Source organism: Mesocricetus auratus, unplaced genomic scaffold, assembly GCF_017639785.1.
Source record: "Mesocricetus auratus isolate SY011 unplaced genomic scaffold, BCM_Maur_2.0 Super-Scaffold_100006, whole genome shotgun sequence".
Taxonomy (NCBI): domain Eukaryota; kingdom Metazoa; phylum Chordata; class Mammalia; order Rodentia; family Cricetidae; genus Mesocricetus; species Mesocricetus auratus.
The window spans coordinates 59,385,843-59,401,017 of record NW_024429190.1 but is presented as its reverse complement, the minus strand read 5'-3'; the positions used below and the strand labels follow the sequence as shown (position 1 = coordinate 59,401,017).

Below are 15,175 nucleotides of genomic sequence, written 5' to 3'. Positions count from 1 at the left end.
ACTCAGTACAGTCTGAGATTTGGTGAAGACAGATGCAGTCTGAGGGCAGGATTGCCTCTTCGGTCTGAGCACTGGCAGAGTTGAGAAATCTCTAGTGGCTGGGAGCTTTGCTTTTCTGACCTTCAGCTAAAACCCCAATGTCTGTCTCTGTGTTTTTATTATTAATACCAATCAGAATTCGGGTTACAATACCATGTAGGGAAAATACAAAATGTAACTAGAAATAGATTTTTAGGTGCTACTAGTGAAATTTGTGATATTTTCATATTGTTTGTGAGTTTCTAAATTACTTAATATTCTTTTTCTAGGTCACGGGTACATGTATTTATATTTGTACTCTCTTCATTTATTTATTACCTGACTAGCCATCTTTCTACCATCTGTCTGTTTACCTACGTAAGATCAAATGATTAAGGAGAAAAAATAAAGAGAAATGGGGCAAGAAACAAAGAAGGAGGAAAGAGAAGATGAGTAGCAAAAATACAGAATGTCATCCTAAACTCATTGCAAAATACATTTGTCAATGACATTTAAAAGGCAATTGTCATTATAGCACAGCCATACATGAACTTCTCAGTGAGCACACTCATTAAGAACAATGAAATGCATGTCAGCCACGCAAGAATGGAGCCTGCAGTAGTTCAAGACTAACACTGGGGTTTTAGTTTGAGACCTTAGAGTTTAAAGCTTGTTCTAAATATATTAAATGTAATTTATATAGTCTTTTGATCCTCTACTTCTTAATTTGTTTAAAAATACATATTATTTCTTCAGCAAAATATGTCATGTTCTTATGAAGGAGTTTCCAGTATTTCCTATAATTTATCAATAATTAATGTCACAGTATTTCTCACAGTTTCTTCTTACATAGGTTAAAAGGGGAAAAAGAGAATTATAATCATCACTTTAACAAATGGACAGTTGTTAGCAATTTAATTTATATTTTAAAATTTTATTTATCATAAAATCCACATCTATTCATTTGTACCAGCCAAATAATGGAACCCCTAATACAAGATACAATTAATAAAAGACAGAATTCATTAAGTGCTTATTTATTATGTAATTTAGTATAATATATTTTAATGCATACCTACATACATGAATATCTGTACGTACAAATGCACATGTTCACATGTCACAGTTGCCTTCTGTAAATCTTTATAACAACCCTCACTTTACAAGCTAGTACTGGAGTCTGAATTTTATTTACCCACCTGCAAGAGGAAACTGATATATATTAAAATAAAGTTGTAAATTACTTCATTAATATGTATTCTTAATGAATGGATAACAAATCTACATGCTATATAAAAGATACATATTGAATGTTGGTTTTGGAAAATATCAGAATTGTTTAAATGTCATCTTTGAAAATGAATTCTTTTGTATTATTGAGTGCCTTATTGCAATTATTTACAAATAATTCACAAATTTGATTATTGTAAATATATTTAAGACTTGTAAAATTATCAGAATAGTAATTTTTGTCCATCAAAACCCACATCATGTCTGTTTTTTTCCTGCCTGCAATATCCCAAACCATCTTTATTATACAGCAACTACTGTAATTTGTTTTAAGATTTGCCTATTTTAAATATTTCATCCAAATAGGAGTACAGAGTATATGTAGTCTTTTGTAGTAGACTTCTCTGAAAAAATATTTTAATGTTTATTCATTCTGTACCAGTCAATACTATTTTGTTTTATTCTGCATATTCAGTCATATAGCTGTATCACATTTTTGTCTTTTTATCTGTTGACAAATATTGTAGGTTTCCATTGTTTTGCTATCCAAAACAATGATACAGGTTTTTACATGAATCTATGTTTACCTGGGTCATTTGTTAACTATAACTCAATTGGTATTGTGAAATGAATTTTTCATTTTTGCTAAGGCTGATCTCAAATTCACGGCCTTAGCCTACCAAATATTGGGAATACTGGCACCCAGCTCCATATCTAACCATATAAGAACAATGTTTAACATTATCAATGGGTCTAAATTCTATATCTTTAATCTTTATTACTATCTACAGGACAGTATTCTCTTGATGTCTGACACAGTTCAGGAATAAATAACTCCTCCCTAGAAAATTGAATGTCAATCTAATATTGTTACATATCGTGATAGTTTCTTTTCAGTAAGTGGACTCCTTGTTAAGAACGTGATGACAATATAATACTGATCTTGAATACATATGCACAGATAGTATGCTCATAGATGTAAATAAAACAATATTTAAGTTTATACAAGTATTCTCCATATATACACTGAATGAGTATTACATTGTTATATCACTGAAAAGTACTTCCTCATTGGTTATACTATTTCATATGTTCAACAGACACAGTAGCTGATATCATATTCACTGAGATTTTTTGTGTCAATTAAAATAATCTGCTTCTTTGTGATGTGCTATAATAATTTCAACAGGATTCTACTGGTGACAATGCAATTTTCTGAGAGTATTTTGGAAATTGTGAACAAATTTATAAACATAAACTTGTTAACATAACTATCAAACACTATCAAACTCAGTGCTTCTCAATTGTTTCTTTGATAATACTATAATATAACTGGATAATAATATAATGTACTATTTTTTGAAACCTACATACAAGTAACATTATGCAGGCTGAGCAAGTTATACTTAGGAATATATCTGAATATACATATATTCATACAACAAACAGTTTTTTATGTGTACACATTTATTATGTGTACAGCATTCTGCCTGCATGTATGCTTGCAGGCCAGAAGAGGGCACCAGATCTCATTGCAGATGGTTATAAGCCACCATGTGGTGGCTGGGTACTGAACTCAGGACCTCTGGAAGAGCAGCCAGTGCTCTTAACCTCTGAGGCACCTCTCCAGCCCCTATAATGTTCTATTGTTACAATAATCAGTTATTGCTTTTCTAAGTTCTTATAAAGTCATTTAATAAACTGAAATAAATTTGGTGATTTCAGTTAACATAGACTACAACTTTATAATTTTTCTTAAGGCAGTGAACTGTGGAGACATATGTAGATTAGTAGATGACTTTATAGTGATTTTCAGATTGCAATGTGATGTCAATTATTTTTAAGAGCTTGGCTCTTCCTCACTATCCATGTATTTCGGATTGGATATGAATGTTCTTGGATTAATCAGTGTACTTATTAAAACCCCTGTATCAATTTCTAGCCCATAACTAATCTCTTATACTACTGTCTAGTTTAACCTCTTTCTAGTGCCCTTTTTTTCTGTTACTCATTTTTTACTCCTCCTAAACCACTGAGAATGCAAACTTTCCCTTTGGGTATACCCATGGGATTATGATAAAGGTCCGAGGAAACAATTAAAGCTAGTTAGACTTTTAACTGTTTAAAACTGTTCATATTTGTGTGGTATTTTGATAAATTTTAAATGAACTGATTTGAATAAGGTCATAAAACCTCATAGTATTTAGAATGGAGTTTCAAAAAGTCCTCTTTTAGTTATTGTTAATCTTCATTATAATCGTGTTCTGACAGTATCTAGTGGATACCCTCCCTTGTTGTCCAAAAGAATAAAAGTCTAAAAGATCAGATGCAAAAATGTAATATATGCTCATTATTAACAGTGCAATACAGATTTGTGATGCCCTAGCAGAGGGCTACTGTTTTAAAGAGTTTTGGTTATTTAAATGGATTTTTTAAATGTCATGCTATTGTGTCTGAATGTTATTGTGAGTGTATTTTTGAGTATATGTCAATTAGATTAAAAGATTTTGTTATACAAACATCAGAAGATAATGGCTCCTTTATAAGCATTGCAAATTGATGGCAAACCAAACAACATCTTAAGATCAAATTATGTATGCTTTGTTCATGAGTGTGTGTTCTGTACATAATAAATTCAACAGCCTAATAACATTTCATAGAAAAACACATCATACTCCATCAGCCAGATGGAATGTGATAGCTATCTCTATCTGTATCAAAATAACATTTATTTAGCCTACAAGACAATCTTATCTCTAAATTCATCATCTACCATCAGTATGAGTCTTTTACTTAGAAATGTAAGCTGCTATTATTAAAGATTTCAGATGTAACACCTCATTATCACTATAATGAAATGATGAAATACAATAAAAGGAGGAAAAGGAGAAATCTATTATTTAGATTATATTACAATATAATACAGTAATTTGAATTATTCTGGACATACTCTAAATTTTAAATTAGAATAAAAGTTAAGAATCATGAAATTTCCAAGACTTTAGCTTTTAGTTTGCAGAGATTGGAAGCATTTAAGAACACAGCTGGTAATATCTTTGATTTCTTGGCTATTGAGTTTATAGTAGATGAGACTAGTCACACTTTAATTGCTTTTAGAAATCAATGAAGCCTGAAACTGAAGTAAAAGCTACATGGGGAAGAAAATGTTTTGTTTATTAAATATGTTCTGCCAGTTCAGTGAATAGTTCTAGCCATTTCTTGACCAAAGTATTCATGATAATGTCTAAAAAATTGCTTTGATGAATTATTTCACAAGAAAGAAAGATGCTACATAGTTAGCAAGTACCTGGAAAGTCAGATCATCTTCTGGAATCAAATAAAAGCAACCAACAACAATTATAGAAATGGAAAAACAAAGACAGAAGATAATAAAGACCAAGTTATAAAATGTAGAAATCTTATGAGTTGAGTCAATATCCAGTGCCTTGGCTAGGGATATAGCTCAGTAGTTGTAGCAAAGGCTATGTCCCAAGTTCAATTCCCAACACCAAACAAAAATAAAAAAATAAAACCCACTGACAGTGTTTTTTTAAGAAGATATCTTGATTAAGCACAAATGGAAACATAACACTTTCATGCCTGCTTCTGTGGTCAATATCTATCATGAAATAACAGTTCTCTATTCAACACTTGCTTTCTTAATGAGAAAAATATTCCTAGGCAGATATTGGGTTCAATGAACTTCCCCAAAGTAGAAGTTAAATATGATTTCCCCATAGATCCTGGAGTTATCTTTGTGAACAATTTTTAAATGTAAAATAAACATTAAAATGCTTTATGCCTGCCAGTGATAGAATTTGACCAGAATTTCCTCTATTCTCTCCTTACCTTCTACATATCTTGGTTCATCTATCTCTGCTGCTTTGCTTTTTGTTGGGAAAAATCATAATTGCATAACTGAGCAATTAAGGATTGTTTAGACTCATGCCTGGGAAATAAATTACCCTCTATTCCCACAGAGTAATAATGTCAGTGAATGAGACCTAACAGTCATGGGGCAGGAAATTAAAGCAATGATGGCCAAAGCTTTAACAAAGTCACTAGGGACTGTATATTATTGATTCTAAGAAAACAGATTTCTACTGTCCAGAAAATGACATTTGTTTCAAACAAATAACTGAAACACAAAGCAAACAACTTGACTCAGTTTGGTAATGGGAAATTTGCAAATAACTCCAGAGAAAAGATAAACATTGAATAAAAACAAAGAAGAAAGCAGAAACATCCAGCAAACAAGACGGGACTGCTTAAGAACAATATTGGAAATAGTGTAAGATCACTCATAATGATATAACTCAGCTTAACCTCTTAGGGGGAGAATGAATTAATTAAAATGTAAAATTCTGTGATCCAGGGGAAGGGGCAGCTAATAGGCTTCTTTATAGGTTGATGAAAATACTCTAAAATTAGTGATGTTGAATGCACAACATTGGGAGCATATTAAAACGCTTGAAAAATATACTTTAAAGGAGTATTTATGGTCTGTGAGTTATATCAATAAGGACATTATTTGAGAAGAAAAAAGAGTTTATGATGAATTTAATGCCTCTCTCCCAAGACATCTTTAGAAACAAAGTCAGATACCATTTTGCTAATCATAGTCTGATCCCATGGTTGTTACTGGAACTGACAGAATGAATTCAGATTTGACTGCAATTTACAACATCAAATTTGAAAATAATTGTTACATAGAGACAGATAACATAGCCTGTCACTATATTAAAAAAGAAAACAATCCTCTCCTTTTAATTGTATTGTTGATGTCTGGGCACCACATGCTCTATTTTAACTACACTCTCACTGATTCTGGTGTCTTCTTAGTGTCATTCCCTCTTTATGAATGCCCATTTCTGGGAAGCAAGCTGTTTCACTGCCAGCATGTTCAGGCTTCTGATGGCTGGTAGAAAGTCATGAAATCTGGCTTATTAACATCTGTGAAATTGATGCTATCTAACCTCACCCGAGCCTTCACTGCTGCCTCAAAATCTTTTTATTGATGTCTAATTGGCTCTTTAACACATTTTCCATAGTGCTCATCTCAAAGTTTTTCAAAACTCTTGTCCTCTTCACATGACCTCACCACTTCACTCCACAGAAAGTCAGCATCTTGTGCTTGGTGGAACTGTTCCATGCTTAAACGTGTAACTTACTTATTCCTTCCTTTGCTTACCAATAAAGACAAAGATTCTTTCACCAGCACAAAAATAAACTCTACTCCATTTGAAACAAACCTGATGGTTTATCAACTGTCCACTTATACCAATGTCTATAATGACAGACAAGTCAGAATGAATGTGCTTGATTTTTCACATCTATACAATTTAACCATGGGAGTAGAGAATTCTAAAGTGACTTTCCATACATTCAATTAAAGTCTTTCTAATGCTAGCTTTAGTTTTGTGCCTTTTTAAAAAATCATTCTGGGACCTTTTCTCTCATTCAGCCTATGTGTGCTGAATAAAAATGAGAAATAACCATTTTTCTTTTCATTAATTTCATGTCAACTGGGTTTCTCAGACTATACATTCTTCACTTCATATCTTACAGTTTTCCTACATTTTTTGCATGCTATGCAAGCATTCTTCCACAGATCCTGAGCCTCCCCAGCTCACGTGACACTGTTTTCAAAACTCCTCCATTACTTTCATCATACAAACCAATATTTTCAGTGAAATTACTTCAGGACATAGATAATATCTGAAGCCTCTGCTAATGTATTTTTTTACATCCTCCCATTTGGCTTGTGCTTCTAGCACTGCCTTAAGATAGCTGTTGCAAAGATCAAGAGGTTCCTCTGTGGTGCTTAGCCTACTTCAATTATCTTTGACATAAGTCACCGCCGATTCTGAAAGGGTAATGTGGAACTTTCTCTTACTATCCTTGACCCTCAGTGCCAGCATTCTATTTCAAGGGCTCTGCTTATTCTTCTCTGCTTTTATTCTCCCTCCTTAGTATACACCTAAAATGTAAGTACTGGTCATCAACCAGGAGTTCTTCATGCTTTTTCTAAGGAAACTTTCATTCATTGTTTGGAATTTCAGTTGTCATGAAAGTCTTCCGAACTGAATGTCTTTCTTTCTCAAAAGAAAAACACAAGATTTTTTTAAATGTGATGTTTTGCCTGCGTGTGTGAGGATATCAGATTCCCTGGAACTGAAGTTACTGACAATTGTGAATAGCCATGTGGGTGCTGAGAACTAGACCAGGGTCCTCTAGAAAAGCAGCCAGTGCTCTCACTGCTGAGGCATCATCTCTCTAGCTCCAATACTTTTTTCTTCCCTTCCCTCCCCTCCCCTCCCTTCCCTTCCCTTCCCTTCCCTTCCCTTCCCTTTTCTCTTTCCCTTCCTCCCGCCCTCCCACCCTCCCTTCCTTCCTTCCTTCCTTCCTTCCTTCCTTCCTTCCTTCCTTCTTTCTTTCTTTTTTTTTTGTTGTTGCTGTTGTCTTGCTTGTTGTTGTTGTTTTGGTATTTTTGAAAGTTTCTCTGTGTAGCCCTAGCTGCCATTGCATTACTTCTGTAAAGCAGGCTGGCCTCCAAATCAGAAATATGCCTGCTTTTGCCTCCCTTGGGCCATCATGCTGTACACATATGTGTTAGTTTGTTTGTTTATCAAGACAGGGTTTCTCTGCAGCTTTAGAGCCTGCCCTGGAACTCATTTTGTACATCAGGCTGGCCTTGAACTCACAGAGATCTGCTGGTCTCAGCCTCCCGAGTGCTGGGATTAAAGGGCAAATCTAAAGCTTTTACCTATCTGGAATGGGAGAGAAAAGAGAGCCAGCAAACAACCATTCAACTCACACTTTGTCTGTTCCGTAGCTCCTGTAGTCGACTGCGGCTGACACTGCCACGATGAGCGCAGGCATCCCATAACCGACCAAATAAAAGTACTTCCTACGTGAATGCTCGCTCTCAAAAACCTCCACCAGCATGATGTACAGCTGCACCCCTTCCAGAAACATCCAGGTGAAGGCCGCCAAGAAGAAGAAATGCAAAAGGGCTGCAAACACTGCACAGGCGATCTAGAAAAAGGAACGCGGACTTCAGTCATGGAACAAACACGTAGATCCACTGTCCGACACAAAACTGACATAAATGGCTATCCACCCAGCAACTGCAAAATCGGACCGCAACAGAATAATATGGATAAGACTCCAGAGAATAAACACTAAAATGAATTAAATATAACCTACTTGAAAACTGCCTTTTATCTAATTACAGCTTATAGCTGACACCATATTAAAATAAGGAAAATCACAACATTTATGGGAAAAATCTACTAAGAACTCAGGGATAATTAACTACTGACATTAGTTTATAATTTTAAAATCTTTATCATTAAAATTAAAGAATAGTAAATATTTAAATTTGAATGTGATTGTGTGTACTCATGACTCCAGGGTTCTGTAGGCTGGGACAATAGGATCAGAAGTACCTGGAAGATTGTGCACCAAAATTTAAAAAGAAAGGATGGGAGGGACCAAGAAAGGAGGGAAAATAAAGAAAGACAAAAAGAAAAGAATGATTTTAAAATTAATTTTGTAACAGTTTCTCCCGAACATAAACTAATATGTTAGTTTTTGCTTTATTATTTGTTGTTTGCAGTGCTGGCAATAAGACTGAAGGCCCTAGACAAGTGTTCTACCACTGACTACGCTCTCCTCAGTATCTGCAATTAGAAATGAAAGAGAAACACTAAAACCTAGGAAACGAGCATTTTAAAACTCAAATTATATCAAATAATGTCATGAATTAATAGTAATCTTCTTATGACATTGTTATTTATTAAGAATTGCTGATTGTTTATTCCCTGCTTCAGGCAGGGTCAAGTAGTGTTGGAATGTAAACTCTGGATTGAGGCAAAAATGGATCCAGTTAAAATGTAGTGTTCAGGATTGGAGAGATGGCTGGGTGGTTAAGAACACTTGCTGCTGAACTCAAGAAAGCCAGTAACAGAGAGGGAGGACTGATGATCAAAGGGATTAAGACTGGGCTGGTTTAACCCCCAGAAACAGCTGACCAAACAAAGGTTAACTCTTGAATCCCAGGCATCAATCCAGCATGGGACTGATCAAGACCCCCTGAATGTGGGTGTCAGTGAGGAGGCCTAGGGAATCTATTGAGCCTTGGGCAGCAGATCAGTACCCATCCCAAGTATACACACGGACTTTGGACTCCCATAGAACAATGTGAGGTGCACTCTCACCCTGAACTCTTGGGGAAGGGCCTAGGCCCTGCCCTATATGAAATGACAGACTATGGACACCCCCATGGAGGGCCTCACCCTTCCTGGGGGAATGAGGGGTTAACGGAGGGGGGGGTTGGGGAGAGGGCACGGGAGGAGGGGAGGGAATGGGAGAGGGACCTGGAACTGACTTTTGAAGCAACCTCATTTCTTATCTAAATTTAAACTGGAAAATAAAAAAAAAATATATATATATAAAAGAATGTATCAAAGGAATAAAAAAAAAAAAGAACACTTGCTGCTCTTGCATATGCCCTTGGTTCCCAGCACACACACGGGGCTCACATCATTTGTAACTCTAGTTGCAGAGGGTCCAAAGCTTTCTTCCAGTCTTCATTCGTGCCCATCATGCATGTGGAACATATAAATGAGGGCAAAAACTCAGACATATGAAATAAAAACAAATGCATCCTTTCAAAAACTCAATGATCAAGAACTGTTTTCTCTCTCAGACTCTTTTTTGTTACTGCACTAGATATTAGTCTGGATAACTTGATTTAGATTAAAGACAGCTTAATATGTTTCTCCCTAAAGTACTAGAAACTTTACTGGGTCAGCTATTAGGTTCCCAATGATAGTTTTCACAACTTTGTGCTTGTTTCTTTTGACTTACTTAAATCTGTTTCTTCTACCAACAAAGTACAACAACCATAAATACAAACAAACATAACAAAATTATGACAGATTCACTGATTGATGAGCATGGTCTCTAGAGACACAATGAGTAAGTCTGTTTCCATGTGTTAGAAGGACGAAGGAGGAATGAAGAAGCTGAATGTCAGAGAGATTAGAGGGAAACCATGTTCCAAAGATGATGTGCAATACAAAAAAGGATACCTAGCTAGTAATAAAGGACACTTTACTGACTAACATTCTCCCTATATTTTTTTAAATCAGTCTCCATCTTTTATGTTGTCCACCAGAGACTTGTTTTGTGCAGTATCCATTGCCTACTGAAGTTTATCACAACTTTAACATCAGGGAATTAAATTTCAAGTATTATTTCTACACAAAAGGAAGTAAAAGTGTTTGAATTGGGGGTTAACTAAAGAATAGAATATTTTCGTCAAAAAAAATAACACACAATTGTTCATTTGCAGATTTAAGGTTAGAATCTGAACTATAAATTTTTATAATCATAAGGCTTTAGTTTGAGGAGGAAAATGTGTACTTTGATTGCTTATTCATATTTTGCATTTATGAGAAAAGCTATCACATTAAGTATATGATAACCAATTAAAAAGATATTCACCATAATTGTATCCTTTGCAGTCATTAATCATGAATGCATAATCACAGTCTTGAATGCAACTGCATTTTATTATATAGTACATCATACATATGAACACCTACTGGAGAGCAGCATTAAGTGAGTGAATTATTTATTGTACTCTCAAGTCTTTTGAAAACTACAAAGTAAAGTTTCCCTTTTCTCTGCAGCTCCAGTCATGAGACTCTTCAAATTTCTGATCAAATGCATGCCTTGTCCATTAATAGTGCAAAGGCAGAAAATCATGGCTACTTTGAAATGAGTGTTCCAATGTTCTCTCCAAACTAAATATACCTTACCACAGGACCAATTAACTATGATTTTTTGTTTGTTTATTTGTTTGGAGTTTCTTGGTAATTATTTAAAGGAGCTGAAAAGTTATACCAGAAAGAAACAAAAGCAAAACAAAAACAGTCACAGTTCACTAAAATGTTGATAGCAGCTTTATTCAAAATTGTCAAAAGTTGGAAACAAACATAATGCATAGATATATAAACTGTAGTATCTCAATAAAAGAATATTATCCAGCAATAAAAAGAAGAGAGCTATCAGGTCATAAAGAGTCATGTGAAAAAGTTAAGTATATGCTAGCAAAAGAAAAAAAACGTTCAGTAAAGTTATATAGTATGATCCAAATAATACTTGAGAAAAGGCAAAACTATTGGAGAACATAAAAATAAAAAAGTGAATGTCATGGCTTGGTGAAGGCATGGGGACAAAAAAGAATTATGGAGAATTTTCAAGACAATGAAATATACTGCATATACTATTATAAAAGAGAATATGTATTTAGGTGTGTCCACAGAATACATAACACTCAGAATGAATTCTAAGGTAAATTATGAACCATGGACTTGCAGTAATAATGATCAATAAACCTTCATCAATGGTCACAAACATATCAGTGGGGTAGGAGGTGTGGATGACAAAGGAGGCGGTGCACTGGTACAAAAGCAGGAGTTATGTAGACCATCACTACACTGTATGAAAAACCAGAGACTGTTGCAATACAGAAGTAAAAAGATATGTGCACCCTATCTGTAATGTTCACTGCGTCTTTATGGCAATAGCCATGAAAAATGAATAGCAGAGCAAGATGCGAAAGTCACTGTCTATGAATGGAAAAGAAGAAAAGGGCACTTTTGAACATGTTCTTTCCCTCTGCTGATAGTCCTGGAATTCTGGAAATCATAGGTAGCCTTTTATAGCAGCAATATAAGAGCTTACTGGTTGGTCGGTTCTGTTGATCCCAATCAGGAAGAGCAGTTCTGCCACAAACAGACTGATGCAGAGATTCTTATGGATGGTGTTACGGTCACTCTGGAGCCCACGGAAGAAGCAGAATGTGAAGATGCAAATCAGGAGACAAACAAGAGACAGCAAGATTCCAACCCATGTGATCACATCCAGAAGAAGATCATGAACTGCATCGCTGTGCTGGAAACACAAAAGAGGGACCATAAGTTGCCTTTGTGCATGAATGTTAATCAATTCTAGATTCAGGGAGCATGATTTTAAGAAAACACTAAATATCCCACATACTCACAACTTATATGAAAACTGAATCATTTTGGCTCTCCACTCTATAATTAAAGCCTTTTGTCTTTTTGGCCAAGGAGTAAAACACTTGAAGGGGTGTCAAGAAAATTAATATATTGCCGGGCGGTAGTGCGCCTTTAATCCCAGCACTCGGGAGGCAGAGGCAGGCGGATCTCTGTGAGTTCGAGGCCAGGCTGGACAGACAGCCTCGAAAACAAGTCTCGTAAAAGACAGTCTCGTAAAATAGTCAAAACAAAAAAAAAATAAATAAAATTAATATATGTGTTTCCTGGATATAAATAAGTAAAGGAGATCAATGTGACTCTGGCCAAAGTCTTCAAGGTAAAACTGCAGGTTTTTAACCTACATTGCTTTTTTGAACTATTTTTTAAATCAATTCATGTTGTAGAATACTGTACTCAAAACTGTAAGATGCACATTTAGGAAATTAGTGCCACCACTGGTTTTTGAATCATCAACACTTTTATATGTGTATGAAATTTATAAATCCTATACTATGAATGAGTCATCATAATTTTCAAATTGAGTTCATAAATGTATGAATTATAATAAAAACCCTTAGTTATTTCTGTTGAGTTGCTACATATATATCATGTATTTAGTAGAAAGCTCTCAGGTAATGAGGGTATCCATGGGATTTATATTCATATATAATTGCTTTAGCGTTTATGCTGACCTGTCAAATCAGTAACCTGAACTGAGTAATAAAGTCAAGAATGGTCAGTGCATTATTTTTTGGTTCTTAAAAAGCCATAAATACCTAATTTCTACCTATAAATGAAAAGTAAATCATTAATTTTTAAAAATAGTTTATGTAATTTATGCAATTCTAAACAAGTGAAAATTATTAGACTAATTTACAGATATATGCAAGTAAAATTATTAAAAATCTAACTAATTTTTCAATAAAGCAACCAGACAGAGGACTTACATGGTATATCACTTATGGAAAACTGTAAAGGACAAATCTAGTACATTAGGTTGAACAGGTTCATTGTACATTCTGAGTAGACAGAGATCAACTATAATTTAAACAAATACTATTTTTGTCTATGGTGATCATACACCTAGCTTTGTTAATACAAGTAATACCAGTGTCAGAGGAAGCCACAGGCATCAGAAACCCCCTGGAAACTGTTGTGAGCAACCCAACACGGATTCTAGGAGAACAACTCTGGTCTTCTACAAGAGCAATAGGTGTTCTTAACCACTGAACCATCTTTCCAGCACTTCATGTTTTCCAAGGAAACACCACAGTATCTTCTACATTTAATTAGTCAGATTACAAACATTAATACTAGTTAACATGTTTTCTATTTTATTTTATTCTTAAGCTTTCTTAGTGTAGAAAGCATGAATGTGAGAGTTGATAAAGTGAGCCATTATCCCAGAGTCTAAATTTTATGAATCACAGTATTTTCCTCCTGCCAGATGCAGTTACACTGTTGTTATTTCGTGAACACCTTCCCTAGAACTGACTGAAATAGGTTTGAAATATTTCTGCCCAAGTTGGCTCAGTTTCTCAAGAAAAGCACAAACCATGAAAGGAAACTAGGTGAAGCTTTGTTTTAACGGCGTGGTTCTCCTAAGGATATTACTAAAACAGCACTGGGGCTCTGATACCTTAAATAACTTCTGTGGTTTGTGAGTGGAGAGTGATTGGTGCTGCCTGGCTCCCTGAACAGAGAGCTATTTGCTTTCCTTTTTTCCTCAAAGGAAAGAGACTGCGGAAGTAGCAAGCCCCGGTGTTCCGCACAGCAGTCTCCCATGATGGGAAAAATGGAAGGCACAATACCCCCTCAAATGTATCTGAAAGACCTAAAGCATTAAAGAAAAATAGAGGAGGAAACTGAAAACTCCCACTTTTGTTTGCCTGGGTGGTTGTATTATTAGAAATGTATTTACTTGGTGCCTCTGTAGACTCCTTCAGAAGCCCCATGTAGAGTGCTGAGAAAAGAATAACAGATTTCAAAATGTCAGCAGCAAAAGCATACAAGATTCAAACAGAACAATAAAGCCTGGTGATTAACTCAACCTTAGTGCTGTCTAGCTGGGAAAACATCAACAGCAATCATCAACATGTATATAATACTAGGCTAAAACACCCATGTGATACACCTCAAAAGATAAATATTATCAATATGATAAAAAGAAAAGAGGTAACAGACAGTAAGTCCTTCTAAGAGACATGAACATAAAAAAGGCTTGTTTTTAACAGTTCATCATAACAGAATTTCAAGGAAGTTCGTGCTCAAAAATATACATAAAGTTAAAAAAAATTTAAAGATTTTCCTTCAAGAGCATGACCAATAAAATAAAAGTGACAGTATAATATTGAAAAGTGATATGCAAGCATTACATTTTAGCAGTTTGGGACTTGTGAGCACTATATAACTCAGTTATTTGTCACAAAGATTTTAAACTCTCTGGGTACCTGGAGAATGAAGATGGCATCCATCTTACTAACATCATACCCCAACTTATAGTATGTTAATGATACAAAAATGTCCTATAAATATTTGGCTTTGAGACATTTGATCACTATTGTTCTTAGACCAAATATCTAAGACTTAGAAGAAGAGCAATTTCAAGTTGGAAGTCAGCCTGCATTAATTAAATAGCACAATTCTCTCTCTGGTCGGCCTTTCCCTGTGTGTCTGTCTGTCTCTCTCTCTCTGTCTCTCCCTCTGTATGTGTAAGAAAGAGAGAAAAATATATAGTTAGTTAAGATAATGCGACTCATCTGACTTAAGCCTATAATGTCTCCTACCTAAATAAAGAAAAAAATAATTGAAAGTCCTTCTAAAGGATTATAGAGTGCTATAAAATCTGTACC

General features: G+C 34.9%; 1 protein-coding gene across 26 annotated transcripts in view; it reads right to left on the bottom strand.

The window, feature by feature from the left end:
- Positions 1-15,175, bottom strand: part of Adgrl3 (adhesion G protein-coupled receptor L3) — a 748,011-nt gene that overhangs the window by 100,154 nt on the left and 632,682 nt on the right. For all 26 annotated transcript variants that reach the window (XM_013112013.3, XM_013112010.3, XM_013112019.3 and 23 more), the window contains 2 exons: positions 12,007-12,216; positions 8,066-8,286 (listed from right to left, as the gene is read on the bottom strand). In XM_013112013.3, coding sequence (XP_012967467.1) covers positions 8,066-8,286; positions 12,007-12,216 — 431 coding nt within the window. The remainder of the gene's footprint in view (positions 1-8,065; positions 8,287-12,006; positions 12,217-15,175) is intronic.